The sequence below is a fragment of the Colossoma macropomum genome, unplaced genomic scaffold (assembly GCF_904425465.1).
Source record: "Colossoma macropomum unplaced genomic scaffold, Colossoma_macropomum, whole genome shotgun sequence".
Taxonomy (NCBI): Eukaryota; Metazoa; Chordata; class Actinopteri; order Characiformes; family Serrasalmidae; genus Colossoma; species Colossoma macropomum.
The window spans coordinates 39,532,724-39,553,877 of NW_023494805.1; the positions used below are offsets into that span (position 1 = coordinate 39,532,724).

Here is a 21,154-nt window from a genome sequence, read left to right on the forward strand (position 1 = left end):
GTGTGGAGCCAGTTTTGCACTGAAGTGTGAGTGGAGAGGTGAATTTTCAGTATTTATTCACTGTTACCTCTTTTTCTCTCATTGTTCTTCTTCTCTTTTTCAGTCTTTTCCTCTTTCACTTCGCATTCTTCTGTATATTCTTTCTTTCTTTCATTCTCTCATTCCATTCTGTCTTTTGCTTTTATTCTTATTTTCCTTCCCATATCTCCTCTCTCTCTCTGCCTCTGTACAGTAGGTAATGTGTGGAGTCTTTAGTGCCTCATTGTGTAAGAATTCAGTTTCTGACCTTAAACATGAGAGAGAATCAATAGGGCTGAGCGCACACACTCCTTTAGACCAGGAGAACAGCCAAGAAAAATGAGAGAACTAGAACGACAGAGAGAGAGAGAGCGAGAGAGAGAGAGATTCATTTCATTCTTGCTGTGCTGTGTGTACAGTGGAATAATATGGTGGGTGGAGGGACTACATTTGCATGTAAATGGTTTGGCCTGGGTTTGATATATGACCCATAATTTCATACGGCTGGAGAGAGAAAGTGAAGAAAGAGTGAGAGAGAGAGAGAGAGAGAGAGAGAGAGAGAGAGGCTGGTGTATTTATGGAGTACTTGCTTGTGCACATGCCTCTGCATGTGTGTGTATGTTTATCTTTTTTAGTGTGTTTATGTGAGTGTGTATGTCTTTTTTTAGTGTGTATGTTTGTGTGTGTGTGTGTGTGTGTGTGTGTGTGTGTGTATGTTTATCTTTTTTTTTAGTGTGTATGTTTGTGTGTGTGTGTGTCTGTTTCCTTTAGCCTTTGTAAGTACCTGAAGTGAGAACAAGTAAATCTGTAGTTAATAGTCTTAATAAGTCCTGATTCAAGTCCCCAGTCAGTATACCAAAGTAACAGTTCAAATCACAAGTCCGTATAGGCAAGTCATAATTGAAGTCCCAAGTCCCAGTTCACGTTCTACTTTATACAGGCAAGTCCTCATTCAAATCCCCCAAGTCAGTACAGGCAAATCCCAATTCAAGTCACAAGTCAGTACAGGCAAGTCCCCATTCCAGTCCCAAGTTAGTACAGGCAAGTCCCCATTCAAGTCTCAAGTCAGTACAGGCAAGTCTCCATTCAAGTCTCAAGTCAGTACAGGCAAGTCCCCATTCAAGTCTCAAGTCAGTACAGGCAAGTCTCCATTCAAGTCTCAAGTCAGTACAGGCAAGTCTCCATTCAAGTCTCAAGTCAGTACAGGCAAGTCTCCATTCAAGTCACAAGTCAGTACAGGCAAGTCCCCATTCAAGTCTCAAGTCAGTACAGGCAAGTCTCCATTCAAGTCTCAAGTCAGTACAGGCAAGTCCCCATTCAAGTCTCAAGTCAGTACAGGCAAGTCCCCATTCAAGTCCCAAGCCAGTACAGCCAAATCCTCATTTAAATCCCCCAATTCAGTACAAGCAAGTCCTCATTCAAGTCCCAAGCCAGTACAGGCAAATCCTCATTCAAGTCCTATGTGAGGACAAGCAAGTACCCATTCAAGTCCCAAGTAATTCAGGCACGTCTCAATTCAAGTCCTAAATCAATACAGTGTACAGTTGTAGTCCAAGTTGTACTTCAAGTCAAAGTTGATTTGCAGGCCTTTTTTGATTTTGTTGAGTCTGAAGTTATTCCCACCAACAAAACAACCTATTTGTGTTCTTATTCAGAGTTACCACAGTATTCCCCCTTCTCTCTCTGTGTTCCAGCAGCCATATGCTCCACCCTCACATCCAATGGCCCCGCCTAGTCCAGGCAGCACTAGCTGCAACCAGAGTGGAGTGGAACAGCTCAGCAAAACAAACCTGTACATCCGGGGCCTTTCACCGGCTACTACTGACCAGGACCTCATTAAACTTTGTCAACCGTGAGTACACATACACATATAGAGCCTGTCCATCCACTCATACGGTACTGAAATGAGGAGAATGTGAGTCTAGATAAAGCACAACTGTACTCATTTATACAAAACAGACATGAAGTTTTGACTATTTACACTATCATTTTAGGAGAACGTTGTAACTGATCCTACATCACTCATGCTTCAGTGTGCAGCTCTCGACAACAAGGGTCAAAGCTCCATTTGCTGAAACCACCTGCATCTGCCTTCCCCACCAGATTCAACATGCTCCCTGGCCACTTTATCAGAAACCCCTCCTTTTTAACCCCAATTTGCTCATGTACAGTTAGTAGCTCATCTGTTGATTTGCAGTTTGTATTAGCCACTAGACTTTTCATTAGTCTATTCCTTCATCAGTGGTCAGTTTCTGACCACAGAGCTGCTTTTGGCTGGATGTCTTTCTAGAGAAACAGCTGGCCTACTCATGAGCAATGTCTGACCTTCTTTAGTGTAATATATGATTTACTCTAAAGCTACATCTGGCCAATTTTAGGGCAAAATATATCTAAAGTAATATCTGTCCTACTTTACAGCCACATCTCTAGAGCAACATTTGGCATACTCTACAGTGGCATCTCTAGAGCAATGACTGGGCTTCTCTATGGTGTCATCTCTAGAGCAACATCCGGCCTACTCTACAGTGTCATCTCTAGAGCAACATCCGGCCTACTCTACAGTGTCATCTCTAGAGCAACATCTGTCCTTCTTTACTCTGACGTCTCTAGAGCAACATCTTTAGAATAACATATGGTGTACTTCAAAGCAACATCTGCCCTACTCTAGAGCAACATCTGATGTAATCTACATCAAAATCTGACATACTCTACAGTGAGGCCCCTAGATTAACATCTCCTAAATATCTTACCAACTTTAGAGAAACATCTTCCATACTCTATAGTGATATCTCTAGACTAACATCTGGCCTACTTTTCAGCAACATATCACAGAGCAACATCTGATTTACTTTAGACCACCTTCTAGGTAAATATCTGTCCTACTCTAGTGCAACATCTAATCTACTCCAAAGTAGTATCTCTAGACCAACACCTGGCCTACATTACAGCAACAAATGTAGAGCAATGTCTAACCTACTCCACAGTGGCACCTCTAGAGCAATATCTCTAAAACAACATCTGACCTACTCTAAAGAAACATCCGCCATACTCCATAGCATGTTTCTAGAGCAACATCTGAGCTACTCTTGAGCAATGTCTGATTTACGTTAGACCCCCTTCCAGAGAAACATCTGGTCTACTCTTGAGAATCTTCTGCCATAATTTATAATGTTGTCTCATCTGACCTACTCCAATATGGCAATATCTGTAAAGCAACATATGACCTACTCTAGAGAAACATCTGCCATACTCTGTAGCAGTGTCTCTAACACATCTGGCCTACTTTACAGAAAAATATTTAGAGCAACATCTGGCTCGCTCTAGAGCAACAACTAGCCACCCTACTGTGGCATCAACATCAACATTGTATTTAGAGCAACATCTCTAATGGCATCTCTGGAGCAACAGAACAGCATCTGACCTACTCTATAAAAAACATCTGGCATAATATAAAGCAATGCTGCAGAGCAAAAACTATCCTACTCTAGAATAACATCTCTAGAGCAACATCTGGCCTGCTCTGGATTTAAATATGCTGTGCTTTTTAGTGATCCACAGTTGAAAAAATGTTAAAAATGTAGATATTTGGTTCTGTTGCCAATAGGTGTTCTACAGATCAGATTGAAGGCAGGTAGAACTTTGTTGTTGTTGTTTTCTTATTTTATTCAAACTTTTCTCTCAGAAGTGCTCCTCTGTGGAGACGTATGGAGCTGGTCTCATTGCACTGCTACTTAAGGATGCTCAAAGCAGGTCCTGACCCAGTTCACCCAGGGCAGAACGGAAGCAGAAATCCCTTAGTGAGACCTGCACCTCATAAGGGGCTGCTACTACCTCACATAGTGCTGAGTCGACAACAATCTACTACACACATACTGTAGAGGTATACTGGAAGGTTTCATCATGGAGCAGCCGTTAGACTGGGCTGGATGTGCTGGCACTGTATTTCTGGATCATAAAGATGGAAGTTCAACTCAGAGTTTTAATGAGATCAGCAGTGATGAGAAGGCGTTCCAAACATATGTCTTGCTGTCCCAGTGGACACAATGGACAAGAGCAATATGTTTTTAATGAGCGCTGCAGCAGGGTTGGAGTTTTAACCCTGCACACTCCAGTTTGCACATATTACACCAGAAGACACTCACACATCCCATTAACTCCCTCCAATATCTCAAACACAGTGCTGTGAAAAAGTCTTGGACCCCAAAGCACATTGTTTAAAACCATTTATCTCAAATATACGTGTATAGTAAATTAAAATAAGGGAACATTGCTATTGACATTAAGAACAAAAAAGCAATGTGAAATATCTACAGCGTATAAATAACAGGAACAAACAGGACAAATTAGATAAAAATGAAGAAAAACACATACAGCTCTCATCTATCAGGTTGTTTGAAAGTATTTTAAATTGGCACAAAGGTAAATGTGTTTCAGCACTCAGTGGAAAGTTATTCCACACTAATGGGGCCTTGAATAAAAAAACGTTTTCTCATTAAGCTCTGTAGATGAGAATAGTACATTCAGAACCAGACATTCATTATGTCTAATACATATTTCATTTGTTCTTGACTGGAAGGAGAGATGAAATGTAGAGCGGAAGCGTTTCAGTAGAGCTTTGTAAGTAAAAAACAGTGAACAGCCCTTCCTTCATCTGTACAAAGCCAACTGTGCAATAAATCTCGGTGTGATGGGTTTTCAGACCACCAGCAATAAAACTAAGCACGTTATGGAACTTGTAAAACATCATATATAATTAGAATAAATAAAATAGACAAAAGTACAGTAAAAAAAAAAAGTTTCCTATTTTGAAAATGTAGTTCTTGTGAGCTGTGTGAAGAACAAAGCTTCAGATTTCTCCTGCACGTCTCCAGCCATCATAGATTTTTCATTTATTAAATTCAATCGGCAGCACCTGATTTAACACAATGTGGTACTGATTAGATCATTTGAAGTTTATTGATGACATTTTATCATTTAGCAATTGAAGATATTGGATTGTAACTACAGTTATTACTGGGCTTCTTGTGGGGAGGGCTGGAAATGGAAATGACTGACATACATAAAATCACTACCTTTTGTAGTAACGTTATTTGTATTGATTCCAATATTAGTGTTTTTTTGTGAACAAATGAATGCTTGCTCCCCAGATAAACAGCTTTAGGTGGCCTTTTGCACAGTACTGTACATTTCACTGTACAGGCTGTGAGGTAGGAAAGTGCTTATGTAAATGCTCTAAAAAAGGAAGATGTGTGAGCAGAAGATTTGCCAACACAAGCTCTCTTCACAATGTTCATTTAATGAATGAAATAAGTATTAAACAAGTACAAATGCGCCATTTGTCTGGTTTCCATACACACTGCATTACAAAACCATCCTAATTCAACAGCAGCCAGTCCCAAAGCATAAAGAAATGCTAACTGGAATGTTCATATTATACCTTTTCTCTTGTGCTATGCATTCAGCAACATACACATTAATAATTCTGTGAATCTTCAAAATGCATCCTTTACAGCTTAGCTTCACATCACATACTGTTTTCGTTTACAGTTCTAAACAATTGAACTGTTAACTCAGGCTATTATTGCTTATATAACATGGACAGAGTGTAGCTTTACATTGTTCTTTCTTTTAAAATGGCTGCTATGTAGCTACAGCCCCATTAACTATTAACTTTGCTAACATATGTATAGTGGTTTATAAAAAATGGACAAATTGCTTTTCAACAAATGTGCTTTAACATCAAATATAAAACTATATTGAACAAACAGTTGAACTTACTTTTAAACAGTATTTCCACCTAAAAAGGAAGTTTCGCCAACACAACCTCTCTTCGCTAGGTGCACTTAATGAATGAAGAGGAAGAGAGTTCATTGCTCCCCTTACTGCTCCTTACTCCCCCTACTGGCGATTCAGGTATTGCAGCCCAGGAAATAATGGTATTGCACTAGAACACATTCACGAAGTAAACAGCTTTAAATCGTCATTAATTTTGAACTCTCACACTTAATAGGTTAGACTGAATGAGGGAAATGAACCAGTGTAGTGGTTGTTACACACCAAATGTGATGGGAGTAAATGGCATGAAAATGTGAAATATTCAGACGTGATTTTGTTCACATTAAAAGTGGACACATTGGACGTGACATGTTTGTTCTTTTTTTTTATTTTTCCAATTTATTCGAACCATGACAACAACAAAAAAAGGGCAGAATGTTTCAAGCAAATTAAAAAAGGACTTCCTTTAGTCCCCACAGAGCAGGGAAACAGTGATGTGGTTATGCCAGTCTCCATTTCTGAAAAGTGAAACGTGAAGATCTTCATTCAGGAGCTGAAACACTGAGAGCTTCCACACATAACCGTGATGTCTGGAGCCCAGTGTGCCCAGTTTGAGATGCTTTTAAAGATGCTAATTGTTGTTGGCTCACCATGCCAACCACAGAGACAGTAGTGATGAGTCATGCGAGTTCATGTCGCTGGTGAAAGGTTCTTGAATTGTTTATCAACACTTTTACTAATAAATTATCATTTATTTTTGTGAAATATTTTAGATTAAAATGATTTTTCCAAAGATTTGTGGGGTGAAGTCTTTTCACAGTCTGAACTCCAGTAACCACAGCTGATGACATCATAATGTGCTTGAAGCTGATTGGCTGAACTGGTTTAAAATGCATCTACTGCACACTGCTCTCTCTTTTCATGTTTTACATTTTCAGTCTTTTTTCTTTTTCTTTCTTTCTTTCTTTCTTTCTTTCTTGCTTTTGATATTCATCCTTTTTTTCTTTTTCTTTCTTTTTCCTTTCTTTCTTTCTGTCCTCATTCTGTTTGAATTCTGTGACTCATTGCTTAGAACTAACTTTTGATTTAATTCTTAATGTTCAATTAGTTTTTTTTTAACTATACTAATTTAATTTCCAATTTGATTTTTAATGGAATGCTTTGCTCTCTTAAATCTGTTTTCATCATGTTTTTAATTTCTCTTCTCATGTACTTTTTTGAAACAACTCTGTGGTTTTCTGACTCTGTATTTTCTCATTTGTAAAGCATTTTGAATGACAGCAGTGTATGAAAGTTGCTATGTAAGTAAAGTTGCCTTGTAAGCACCACGTTTCCTTCAAGAAGTCCAAATTGAGTTGATAAAGGATTGTTTATAGAAGGTTTTCTATAAGTGTTTTCTAAAAGCAAAGCCATGTGTTTTTTCTCTGCTTTGGAGTGCTTATTTATTAGCTTATTTATTAATAAGTTATTGTTGTAGACTACTCCACTAGCTTCTGCAGTACAGGTGTTACTATGAGACATTCGGTGCCAATATTGTTTATGTATTGCAAAATTCATGACATTACAACAACAACTAAAAGTAAAATAGAAAGTTGTTGCTTTACACTGTATCAGCTACTTGGTGACAATGATGTACCGAAGATCACAGGCAGGAATCTTCGGATCCAACCAAAACAAACAAATAAAAAAAAAACAGTATCAGTGGAGCAGTGGTGGAGTAATTGTGGGTAGTTTAGTCATCATCCTGCTGGGGTGCTGTCAGTAATAGCTGAAGGTGAATGGAGAAGATGAAGCCCTCTGGTTTTAATGGAGATCCAGCAGAACTGAGCCATCACAGAGCATGAAGACATCAGCCCAGGCACTCCTCCTCACAGAGCAGCAAATCCAATCATCAGAAACACTACAATTATCTCCACTGAAGGAGAATCCAGCAGAACCAAACACACTTCCTCATACTCCACACACCATCCACTGACTACCACCACACACACACCCGTTAACCCATGATCAATAAGGCACACAGTACAGCGAACATTACCATGGACACGCACCATCACACATCACTCACTGGGCTGGAACCAGAGAAAGTCAATGAGATTCATTCACAACTGACTTTTAGGTTTTTGGTTCCAGTTTTTGATGGGAAGAAACTCAAAGACCTGCTTTGAAATTCACTTACTTTTTTTTGTTTGGATTTTCCCTCCAATTTAGTCATATCCACTTCCACCCACTAATTAGGACTCCCCCAATCACATGATACCACCAGCGCTGGGGACGGTGAAGGCAAACACAGGCTTCCTCCAAGACCTGTGCCACAAGCGCAACGTCATTGGACAGCTGAACTTTGCTTGAACTGCGCTGACTAGCGTCACGCTAAGTGATGGGGGGAGATGGGGGGCCATACTACCCACGGAGAGAGCGAGGACAACTGTGCTCTTTTGGACTCCCGGCCACGGACAGTTGTAGCATCACCAGAGATCGAACTCGCGATCTCCTCATGACAGAGCCAAGCTTAGACGTTGTGCCACTTGGGAGCCCACCCAAATGGATGGAATAGCTAGATATTCGTGAAAAATACCTAAATATTACAAATAAATGGATGGAAAAGTTGGTTTATTCATAAAAGAGGAAATGGATTTTTTGAATAAGTGATGATGTAGCAGAAACAAAAGTCACATTCAGTAAAATGGCTTATTAGAAATGTTTGCTGTGATGGTGTTCGCAGGGGTTCGGTGGGTAACGATGAAGTGGGACAGTGACCTCATCCCTCATTAAGTTTAACACTGGCCACTCCACTCTGCCCAGCGTCTCTGAACTGAGCGACAGTCAGATTCAGCTGACAAGTGACTGTAAAACTGCTCTTCTCAGAGATCTCAGTGAAGATTCCACTACATCCATTCTACACTCCATACATGATGTACAACATGTTATCTTCAGGAATTTGTACATTACTGCAGTTGATGGAAACAAATCCGTTCACATTTCTTTTCAAACATTCGTTTAAAATGTGCTACCTGTTTGAACTAAGCTCCTCACTCCCTTTCATTTAGCAAGCTAAAGATTCTCCACAAGAGGGTGCCATAAGCACTCAAATAGCTTTTGATGCTTCATAAAAGCAGTGTTTCATGTCAGTGACACTGGCTGTCCTTGTTAATTTGTCTTTCTAGCTTTAAATGTTCCACTTTGCTATATTGTTGTCACAATATAATTCAAACCGGCATATAGAATAAAAAAATAAGGGGTATAAAAGGACAGTAATGTATAAACATGACATACATATAAAAATGACAAAAGTATAAACAGTATAAAGGATGTAAAAGAAGAAAATGTGTAAACATATAAAAAAGATATAAAGAACAAAGAGTAAGAAAGAATAAAGGACAAAATCCAAAGGTGAAGTTTCAGATTTTTAAAATGATCACATTTGTTAGAATTATAAATATAAAGTACAATAAGTATAAGGTTTGTGAATGAACATGAAGAGTTGGCTTGACAAAGCCATTGCTATGATATCCCAGGTGGTTGCAATGGTGTTGCTAGGCCATTGCTATGGTATTTCAGGTAGTTGCTAAGATGTTGCAAGGCTGCTGCTATGCTATTCTAGGTGGGTGCTTAGGTGTTGTTAGGCTAGTGCTATGGTATTCCAGGTGGTTTGCTTAGGTCATGCTAGGCTGCTGCTATGCTATTTCAGGTGGTTGCTAAGGTGTTGCTAGGCTATTGCTTTGGTATTCCAGGTGGTTGCTTAGATGCTGTTAGCCTGTTCTAATGCTATTCCACGTAGTTGCTATGGTGCTGCTTGGCTATTGCTATGGTATTCCAGGTGGTTGCTAAGGTGTTCCAAGGCTGCTGCTATGCTGTTCTAGGTAGTTGCTAAGGTGTTGCTAGGTTATTGCTATGGTATCCAAAGTGTTTGCAAAGGTATTGCTAGGCCATTGCTACGGTATCTCAGGTGGATGCTATGGCGTTGCTAGGCTTTGCTATGGTTTTCCAGGTGTTGCTAGACCATTGCTATGGTATCCCAGGTGGTTATGAAGGTTTTAGTTTAGTAATGGGGTAGAAATTCTGTTAAAAATGAAGATTTGTGAAAAAGGATGTCTTTTTATTTAGAAGATTCTCTGGTCACAAGCTTGGGGATGATATTCATGATTGCCTCTACAGATATAGGCAACAAGATCATGACATGACAGACCATGACAGACAATATACATTTCCATAAATGGTTACAAGTACATGATTGGTCAAAATCAAAATCCCAAACATGAAATACAGAGACAGTTTGTTGTGACGGTTAAGGGTGAAGACCCTTTCTACCAAAAACTCAGAGATGGTATGAAACTTGCACCTTACTGTTAGCCTCAAGTTCATTTCCTGTTCATTCCTGGCAGTTATTCTGTGAACTGTCTGTAACCTTGTCACACACACACACACACACACACACACACACTCAGTAATAGCTGAATATATGATGAATGCAAGACATTAACTCAAACTAGTTATATTTATTTTATTGATCACTAAATAAATCAATTACCACAGTTCAGTGTAATAACTGTGCAGCGACTGAAGCCTGTGCTTTCTTTTATTTTCTCTTTTCTGCAGATATGGGAAGATTGTGTCCACCAAGGCCATCCTGGACAAGAACACTAACCAGTGTAAAGGTAATGGGCCACCTCTCTTGGTGAAGTGTGTTTCTGTCAGTAACCTTCCCGGTTTGTTGTGCATTTGGACCTACAGAGGCATTTTTTCTTTAAAGTAGAGGCTTTGCAACTCTGTATGCGTTGGCTCTATTGTCAGCAGGTTTTGATTTGATTTCTGTTGATGCCACAGTCGTCCATTTCTGGGAGTCCAAGAGTCCAAGTTTTCCTCCAAGCACGTTGAGCTCCAATGATGAATTAACAGCAGTTTGTAAGGATGTGGTGGAACTTCACATGTCTCATGCTGCCCATCACCCAAATCCAAAAAAACAAACAAAAAAGGAAAAAGAAGATATGTTTCCTGTGCGATTCTGGAGCCACTGTATTTCTGCTTTGCTTCAGTTTTTATTTTGGATGCTGTTGAAGGATTTAATGAAGAAATTGAACAATTTTTCAAAATTTGTACATAATTAAATTGTTAAGTCAGGTTTGGAGTGAAATGCTCCATTCTGAATTGTCTGAATTGTTCACAGTGGTGGTGATAGGAACCAGACGTCCACCACTAAAAGCTCCCTCACAGAAAGTTACTACATGAAATGGTTATGATAATGAGACATATGAGGAGGTTGTAGGCCTGAATGTTTTTTTCTAAATCCACTCATGGTGGAGGGATACATGCAGGGCGTTGTGAGAAAAGAGTTATTATTATTTCAGATTTTCCACTATTTTCCATCAACATTCCATATAAACTCAGAAGACTCGTGTAGGTTCACTGGTGGTTCTGGATAGTAAATAAAATGTCTATATTTGTGTTGTAGTCATGGCGACCCCTGGTTTCTATCACCACCACTGTACAGACATCTGAACCATCTCACACCAAACCACTCTGAATCACTCTGTTTACATCTCAAACGCTCAATTATGGAGAAAATCTTTGAAATTGGTGGAATTTCTCTTTAAAGTGAGAAGTTATCATTAGAGCTAGCTCAGGGGTGAACATGCACACCAATTAAGCAACACCGAAACTCCATCTGCACTTTTAATTGCTTTCCCTGACTCTTCAGGCATTCTTAGGTGGAGAGCCAGAATGAACACTTCACACTAAGCTGAGTCAGGGTGGTTAGGTGGTCTAATGAGGACCGAGTTCTGCGAAAAAAAGATAATTGCTGGTTTCTACATGCAGGTTAGTGAGTGTGTGTTGTTGAGACGATTAATGGTGTACGACCAGTGAACTGCCGCTACAGCAGCAGCCTGTGTCACTATAACATTTCAACACTGGCCTGCTTAAATAAGAGACAAACACAAGAAATAAGGACAGATGTAATTTATGTAAGTGGTCATCAACCTTGTTCCTGGAGATCTACAACCCCACGGACTTCAGTTCCAACCCTAATTCACCCCACCTGACCTCTTTATTACTGCCCTCAGAAGTCCTAGATAATCTGTTGTGTTAGATTTTGGTTGGGGGTGAAACCTGCAGGGACGTAGATCTCCAGAAGGAGGGTTGGTGTCCACTGCTTTATGTGGATGACTCATGTAGATATTTCACATTTAGTTAAATATTTAATTAATTTCCTCAGCTTAGAATCATAAGGTTCTGTCTGTGTTCAGTGCAGTTTTGTGATTACTGAAAATGACAGATTTCACTTTCAAAATAGCAAAACTCTTATGTCTACATTCTTGAAAAAGATGGTTCTTCAAGGGTTCTTAAGCAATGACACTGGTGATATATAGAACCACAAACATTCAAAGAACCCTTTGGATGCTTACATGGTTCTTTGCAAGGTGATATGGTTCTACATGGCACCAAAAAGGGTTCTCGTATTGTTGCAATGTCAAGCTTGTAACAACAGAAGAAGCCATTTTGGTACTATAGAGATCCATTTTCAAAATGGTTCTATGTAGAACTATATACAATGGATTCTCCATCAATCTGAAAAACAATGTCACCATGCAAAGAACCATTTAAGCACGCAAAGGGTTCTCTGAGTGTTCATGGTTCAGTCACGCTTTATTTGGATGGTCCCCTATAGATGCTCTACAGACACTTAATTCATTAACCAACTTTCCGTTGATGTTCAGTTGATTATCAACATTGTGGTTAGGGTTAAGTTTAGGAGTAGATGTAAGTTTAGCCTTGAGGTTAAGGTTAGGTTTAGGTTTAGGGTTAGATTTAATAAACTTTTTCACACTGAACTTGTAGCTCAGTTACAACCAGTAGATATTTAGTTGAATGTTACTTATAAACAGACTGAGCATCTACAAACCATTTACAGTGGATCCTCCAGATAACACTCAACTTAAAGTTCAGTTGCATTTAACAGATGTTTAGTTGAATTTTAAAGATATACTGAGCATCTACAGTGTGCCATCCAAATAAAGTGTGACCCATGGTTCTATATAGAGCCACTGTCTTTACTCAAGAACGCTTGAAGAACCATCTTTTTAAGAGTGACTCATTGCCTTGACATACTTTTGACTGCTGAGCGTAAAAATTGTAGAATATTGTAGTAGTAATCTTATCAAATAAACTAATAAAATGTTCAAAATGTACTTCTATGGCATTATTTTAGCTAGCTAATAGCTGCTTTGAAGATTAGGCAATTTAGCTAATTAAGCTGGATATTAGTTAGCTAGCTGGCTGACTACCATTATCTAGATAATGAAGGTAAGTTTAATAAACTTTAGTTGTTTTATTCTCAAGCAGCTAATAACCTCTAATGATGAATATATATTATGTGATCAGTGACTGATCTCTCTGATGAATTCAGCTGCAGGTTAGTTCTCTGTTTTGCAGAAATGATGATTTAAATAGCTACAAGCCTGACTAGTAAATATTAGCAATTGTTAACTAAATAACTGCTTCTTATCTGAAAAAAATCCATATTTTGAATTAGTTGGTCAGTTGGCAGTGTTACTACCTGCTCAGCTTACCTTCTGCTGCTACGAATTCTTACTTAATCATTTAAAAAGTGTAAAGGCTCATTAAATAGGTTTCATAGCCAAGCATAAGCCTATTGCTTAGGTACGTGGGTAAAACATGGATTTTGATTGGTTATCCTACATTCATCAGCTGCGCTGATTGGCTGCTACAGTGTGGCATTTCAAGAAGAAATATAGACTCTGTGATGACTGTTTTAAAAATCACAAGGTAGCTTTATAAAATGTTTAAGAAAGTACTTGTACATGTGTACAGTCAAACAGTTTGTATGGTCATTTTTAAACATGTTCCAAGAGTTTTAAAGGCATTAATTTCACACAAAGTCAAAGCTGAGTTTTGCTTACGAATAGTGATGATTTACACATTTTAACATTTTTGCTCCCACCATTTAAAAATTACTGAAAATTGAAATCATGTACGCAAAAATGAAATCAGATTTACTGCTCACGAGACTCTGAGCAGTGAATTCTGTTCCACATTATTCTTCTTAGTTAATGTTAATAATAATCCCCTTCAGCACGTTAGCGAAAGTGAGATTTATAGCAATGCTGAATGTTCAGGCTTCCTTGATTTTTTTTAAAAATAAAAAAAAGCATAAAACACAGATTCTTGTTCTGCTCACTTACTATTTGAAATGCAGTTAACTCAAAATTTTAAAGCAGCCTGAACACTAACTTTTTTAAGTTCACAGTATAATTTTAAACAACAACAATAGATCTCATTTCCAGATCAGTTTGCTGTTGTGGAATCAGCTGTTATGTAGAATCAGGCTAAATTCCTCATTTAAATCCTTGGGAGAACGCTGCACATCTTAGTTATAACAGTAAAAACAAAATACTTTTAAATTTTACTAAATTTTCTGTAGATATTTGAAAAGACAGTGAATTGTGAGAAAGTTGGATCTTCAGATTTCTCTGCTGCAGTCCCAACTGCTTCCCAAAATGAAAAACTCTTCAAAGCTACAAGAATCCTGAGATATTTATCATTCAAAACAGTGAATTTCATCAAAGAGAAATGGGTTTGTGTGTCTGTGGTTCAGGTATAATCCATCTGATAGTCACTCTAGTCTTATAATGTACCTGTAATCTGATTACTGTCGTTTTTCTGTAACTGTAGTGGAATACAGTTACATTTTTTGGTATCCTGGTATTGTAACAGCGTTACATGTACTCTGTTACTACCCAGCCCTTGACATTATAAGTATAACTGATTACAGATTCTGCTTGATTTACTAAAGTTTGAGCGGCCAGTTTTGTGCCATATTACTTCTGCATTCTAAAACCAGGCGTAAATGTGTGTTAGAGTCTCAAAAGACATGTAGAGAGACTGACTTTAACAACAGCAGCAGATACAGGGTTTAGACAGAGCATGAGCCTCAAACATGGGCCGAAAGAGTGTTCGCCACCACAAGAACACTGCTTAAACTCTCAGGACCAGATGCAGCGCAAAATGTGTATGTACACCCGGTGATATAAAATAACGGCCCTGTGGAACAGAACTTTCCTTATTAACATCGAATACTCCTCACGACTGAACATTTTGCTTGTTGATGGCCTTTTAAACCCTATGATTCACTGGTGAACAGTTAATGGGTGGAGCTAAACAGTTTGCTGCAGTCTTAGTAAATCAAATGTTGATTTCAGACACATTATGAGCGCATATTGAAGTCGCACCTACACATTAATTCGTTTATTTTTTGGTTTGTCTGGTTTGGTTTCTGCTGTGTTACCAAAGTGATCGATCCTGAGGATCCTCTCTCTCTCTCTCTCTCTCTCTCTCTGTCTCTCTCTCTCTGTCTCTCTTCAGAGTTTATTCACCACTGCTCACTGCAATTTCTTTGAATATTCCAGTGATACTGGAGGTTTAACCGCAGTTCAGTGAGTTATTGACATTTGGTTTCATGGCACATAAGTATGAAATCTGGCCTGGTAGATAAAGTTTCCACCTTTTTCCAAAGTTTTTTCCCTCCGTTTTAGTCAGAAATTGAAATTAATGAAGAAGAAAGTCAGTGAAAAAACAGGAGTTTCCAAAAAAAAGGAGTCTAAAAAATGATCATCTGTCCAGTATGAGTTCCACCCATATGTTCTGGCTCAGCACACCTGGTACCCAAATTCAGCAGGGGTACTCAGGTATGGTACGAGTCGGGTGGCAGTGGAAATGATGGATGTGTAATTCTACTGTACCGCAAAAGCTTTCGACGATGACTTGTTTGGGTTAGGACCCTCAGTCCGACCACAGAGGTTCCACAGCTTGTTTTTTTGCTCAGTTGGCAGAGGGTACACAGTAGCACCTCCATACTGTCCTGAAAGCTGCAGGTTTGGGGGCTCCCCACTGGGCTCCATTCTGGCTCTGAGCCTGTAGCAGCAGGGGCAGACGGCGGGTGGGGGTGCTGGGGGATGGGAATGGGGTGGTTTTACACAGCCATTAATATCACCTGGGAGAAAATAAAGCAGCCTGCAGCCCCGGAGTCTCAGCGCAGGGTGAAATATGGCCCGTTCCGGCCAGGCTGATGACTTAATTGGTTGTTCCACTATCTCGCCTCTGCTGGCTAATATAATAAAACGTTTCAATAAGAATCATTTTACAGCAGGCGGGGCTTTTCCCTGGGTGATAGCTGACCTGACTGCAATGCTGCGGCCTGCCTACAAATGAGAGAAAGACAGGAAAAGAACAGAAGAAGGATATAAAGATAGAGTAAAGAAAAAAGGGCAGCGTTTGTGTTGAGCAGGCGTCTCTCGTCGTGAGAATGAGTGCATTTCCTGAAGAAAGCTTGAGAGTAGAATGTAACGGTTATATGATTGCTTTAGTCTTGAATATTTGTTACTAATATTATTTTATTATTTATTTGTTAATAAAGTTCCAGATTACATAATATGTCCAAACCATTCTTTTACCGAATGTCTATTGTCTAATCTATTCAAAAATTTAATATCTGTATCAATGCATGTCATTTTTATTCCCCTGCAAAGAATTTTAGAGCTATCTCATCGGAGATGAGTTTGCATGTGTTTTGCAGCTAGGTGTAGTTGTATTAGCCCCACATTAGCCCTAAAGGTCTAAAAGGTGTCCATAAAGTGCTAGTGTGCTGCAGGTTTTCATTCTTACAATGCAGAATAACTCATGATCAATAGTAATCCTTCTTAGGTTCTTAGGTCATAGAAGTGTGTAATAAAATTGTGGGCTCTGGCCATTTAATGGGTTAAATCATCAACAGTATTTTGCATTTATTCTTAATTATTCAGCTGAATACTCCAAATTCACATTATGCAGTGATAGCGCAAACTAGAGGGGGCGCTCTAATCCAGCATTAAGCATTTTCAAAACAATGACGCCAGTATTAGTTATATATTGTTTCTGCTATATATAGCTAACACTGATGTTGTGTTGATTGTAACACAGTTTTATAATCCTTGAATTCCTGTAGATGGTCATTAAGAGGTGGCAGCTCTGTAGAAGTCCAGTCAGGGGAGAAGATTTTTGCCAGTTAAAGCAAAAAAAGAAGAAGAAGAAGAATTGATTCTTGAAAATCTGAGTTGAAATAAAAGTAACGTTACTACACAGGCGAGAGAAAGTATTTTTCCTCTGGACAACAAACCTTCTGCTCCCTCTATATTTGTAACAGCTGTTCTTGTACAACTTCATATAAATGCACAAATCTTACATTTTCTCATGTCAAGTAAATTTAAACTGTAAATTTACTTTATTTTTTCATGTCAAATAAATGTAGATTTTAAATTTACTTTATTTTCTCATGTCAAGTAATTAGACCAGCTGATTCGTAAAACTTTCCAGGACAACAGGCCCTTTTTACAAGAAACAGAAGAATGTGTTAGAGAACACCAAACACACAACAATGTGGCAGTCCAAACTAAATACACGATGTATAACCCCATTTCCAAAAAAGTTGGGACGCTGTGTGGAATGTAAATAAAAATAGAATGGAATGATGTGCAAATCATATGAACCATATTTTTAAAGGAATATACTACAAAGACAACATATCAAATGTTGAAACTTTGTTGGAATTTTATTGTTTTTTGAAAAATATTTGCCCATTTTGAGTTTGATGCCAACAACGCATTCCAAAGAAGTTGGGACGGGGGCCTGTTTACCACTGTGTTTCATCACCTCTTCTTTAACAACACTCTGTAAGCATTTGGGAATTGAGGAGACACTGCTGTAGAAAGTGAAATGTTTTCCTGTTCTTGTTCGATACAAGATTTCAGCTACTCAACAGTTCAGAGTCTCCTTTGTCGTATTTTTCATTTCATAATGTGCCAAATGATTTAAGTGGGTGACCGGTCTGGACTGCATTCAGGTCAGTTTAGTGCCCGGAAACTTTTACTATGGAGCAATGCTGTTGTAATACATGCAGAATGTGGTTCGACATTGTCTTCCCTGAAAAAGACGTCGCCTGGATGGCATCATATTTAGATTTGTCGGACCACAGAACACTTTTCCATTTTAAATGAGCTCAGGCTCAGAGAAGGTGGCAGCATTTCTGGAGCCTGTTTATATACAGTTTCTTCTTTGCATTTTAGAGTTTTCCATTTATGGATGCAGCAACAAACTTTGTTCACAGACAGTGGTTTTCAGAAGTGTTTCTGAGCCCATGCAGTGATTTCCGCTACAGAACCATGTCTGTTTTTAATGCAGTGCCACCTGAGAGCCCAAAGATCACAGCCAGCAAATACTGGTTTTTGGCCTCGTCCGTTACATACAGAGATTTTTCCAGATTCTCTGAATCTTTTAATGATATTCTGTACTGTAGATGACGAAAAGCAACAGTTCTTTGCTATTTTATATTAAGAAATGTTATTCTTGAATTGTTGCACTATTTGATGGTGCAGTCTTTCACAGAGTGGTGAACCCCTCCTCATCTGTACTTCTGAAAGACTCTCTGTGATGCTTTTTTATACCCAATCATGTTACTGACCTGTTGCCAATTAACCACCAGGTGGTTTTTAAGCACTACTCAACTTTACCAGTCTTTTGTTGCCCCCGTCCCAACTTTTTTGGAACGTGTTGTTGGCATCAAATTCAAAATGGTCATATATTTTTCGAAAAACATTGACATTTCTCAGTTTCAACATTTGATATGTTGTCTTTGTACTTTTACCAATAACATATATGGTTTAAATGATTTGCACATCATTGCATTTGTTTTTATTTACATTTTGCGCAGCGTCCCACCTTTTTTGGAAATGGGGTTGTAAATGATTAGTGGAAAAATTCCTTCACAGCTATCAGAGTATAGTAACAGCTTGCTAACAAAAACTAGTTCAAGTGGCAAAAAGCTAATCATGCCCACGTGCCAGGGGGCGCGCCAGGTCGTCAGGGTCCGTAGCGCCACTGTAGACATTTTACACGACCCTCGGCTCCAGAGCACAAACATCTGCTCCTTGCTGAGCACTCGCTCTCTCAGATACCGACAGTTTTTAAAAGGGGGAAAATGAAAACTGTTCCTCTGAAAGCGGCTGCAGCAGCCACTTTAAAGCACAAACTGCGTTCAGTGTAATGATAGTCAGCAGTGGTGAAATATAGATTCGAAGATACAGAGGTTCTTTCCCTTTCTATGACAGTTTATTTCTTTGTTAACTGCACAAACCCAATCTCCTCTGCTCATCATCAGCTAACAAACCACTGAAATTGAGATGAGGCTGTTTTTGCTTCAAACTCGTACACTTGAGCGAGCTGTACATGCTTAACTTCTCATTGTTACTGTTGTAATTGCTTTAGCAGAAGCAGCATCACCTGCAATGAGAATTTCCCGCAGAAAAATGTGGAAATGTGAAAAGGGCCTATCAGTCCCAGGAACGCAGATGAAATTTCTGAGTTAATCAGGCCGTAGCCATTCAGTGAATGTGTTGAGATTAGATTTGACCCCATTATTTGATCCAGCAAGGTGGGGGAGATCTTACCAGGAGGGTCTTCCTCCCCCAAGTTACCCCACTCTGCGTCATTCTTTTTGAGTCTCTCTACATCTCATCTGTGGTGGATTCTACAGTTTTGATTTGTGTTTCGAAATAATTATTCTCTGTGTTTTAAACTGTCTGAAGTCGTTGAGGCTCAGATGTTGTTTTTCTCGCAGCTCTTGTTGTTACTGATTATGTGCTGATGGTTTGTGACGGGCGTGTTTTTCCTCGGCTGTGTTCAGTGGGAGCTGCCTGTTTGGTTGCGGTGACATGTTTTCATGCTGGTAGCCGTAGATTTCCTCCTGACGGTCAGACAGATGGACTCGGGCGCTGCTGCGGTTTCCTGACGCGTTGGCTTTGTCCTTGAAAACTCGGCGCCGGCTTGTCACTTGTCTTCCTCCCTGTGTGGTTGTTCTTTTTGGTACTTTTGCCAGCTCTTAGTCTCATCATTCATCTCCTACTGCGACAAGCACTCCAGCAAACCCACTGATGTTCTCATCTGAGCTCTCAACTTTTCTTATGTTCTCCTGTTCCATCATTCTAGACCCTATTTAGCAGTTTCCCAGTGTTTCCTCCTCATGAACATAGATAGTTTTTCATTTAGAGTCATTGGTTCTTCATCATGCTCGTAGGGAGCTTCCCCCTTTGAGTTTTGGTTCCTCTCAGTGGTTCTTCCTCATAGTCTTAGAAAGCTCCTCTATTTGAGTCTTGGATCCTCTCAGTGGTTCTTCCTCATAGTCTTAGAAAGCTCCTCTATTTGAGTCTTGGATCCTCTCAGTGGTTCTTCCTCATAGTCTTAGAAAGCTCCTCTATTTGAGTCTTGGTTCCTCTCAGTGGTTCTTCCTCATAGCCTTAGAAAGCTCCTCTATTTGAGTCTTGGTTCCTCTCAGTGGTTCTTCCTCATAGTCTTAGAAAGCTCCTCTATTTGAGTCTTGGTTCCTCTCAGTGGTTCTTCCTCATAGCCTTAGAAAGCTCCTCTATTTGAGTCTTGGATCCTCTCAGTGGTTCTTCCTCATAGTCTTAGAAAGCTCCTCTATTTGAGCCTTGCTCCTTCCTCATTTGAATGTATAACTTTCTTTATTGTGATCTAAATCATTTTGAAAGATTTTTTAATGGTTCTAAGTAGCACCAAAAGATATAAGAACCCTTGTATTTGTGTCTGTGTAGTTAAAAGTCTCTGTATATCTCTGTTTGAGTTTGAGTCAGAAGTGAGTGTGGTCCTTACTGGACGTTTGTTTAATGTACTGTTTATGAGTTACAAGTAAAATGTAATAATAATTATTCACCTGTTCAAAATAAACAACCCCATTTCCAAAAAAGTTGGGATGCTGTGCAAAAGCTAAATAAAAATAAAATGCAATGATGTGCAAATCTTTTAAGCCCTATATTTCATTGGCAGTACAATGACAACATATCAAATGTTTAAACTGAGAAATTTTATTGTTTATTGAAAAATATATGACCATTTTGAATTTGATGCCAACAACACATTCCAAAAAAGTTGGAACGGGGCAACAAACGGCTGGTAAAGTTGTGTGATGCTAAAAAAACACCTGGTGTTTAATTGGCAACAGGTCAGTAACATAATTGGGTGAAAAAAAGCATCTCAGAGAGGCGGAGTCTTTCAGAAGTAAAGATGAAGAGGGGTTCACCACTCTGTGAAAGACTGCACCATCAAATAGTAGAAACATTATTCTTGAATTGTCAAGAATAATGTTTCTCAACATAAAATAGCAAAGAACTTTTGTTTTTCATCATCTTCAGTACATAATATCATTGAAAGATTCAGAGAATCTGGAGAAATCTCTGTATGTAAGGGACAAGGCCAAAAACCAGTATTTGCTGGCCGTGATCTTTGGGCCGTCAGACAA

The 21,154-nt window shown here is 39.0% G+C and overlaps 1 protein-coding gene across 1 annotated transcript in view; it reads left to right on the plus strand.

Moving 5' to 3' along the window:
• LOC118826568 (RNA-binding motif, single-stranded-interacting protein 3-like) overlaps nt 1-21,154 on the plus strand; it is a 115,588-nt gene that overhangs the window by 22,137 nt on the left and 72,297 nt on the right. Inside the window, exons 2-3 of the mRNA XM_036597572.1 lie at nt 1,713-1,870; nt 10,393-10,451. Of these exons, the coding sequence (XP_036453465.1) occupies nt 1,713-1,870; nt 10,393-10,451 (217 nt within the window). The remainder of the gene's footprint in view (nt 1-1,712; nt 1,871-10,392; nt 10,452-21,154) is intronic.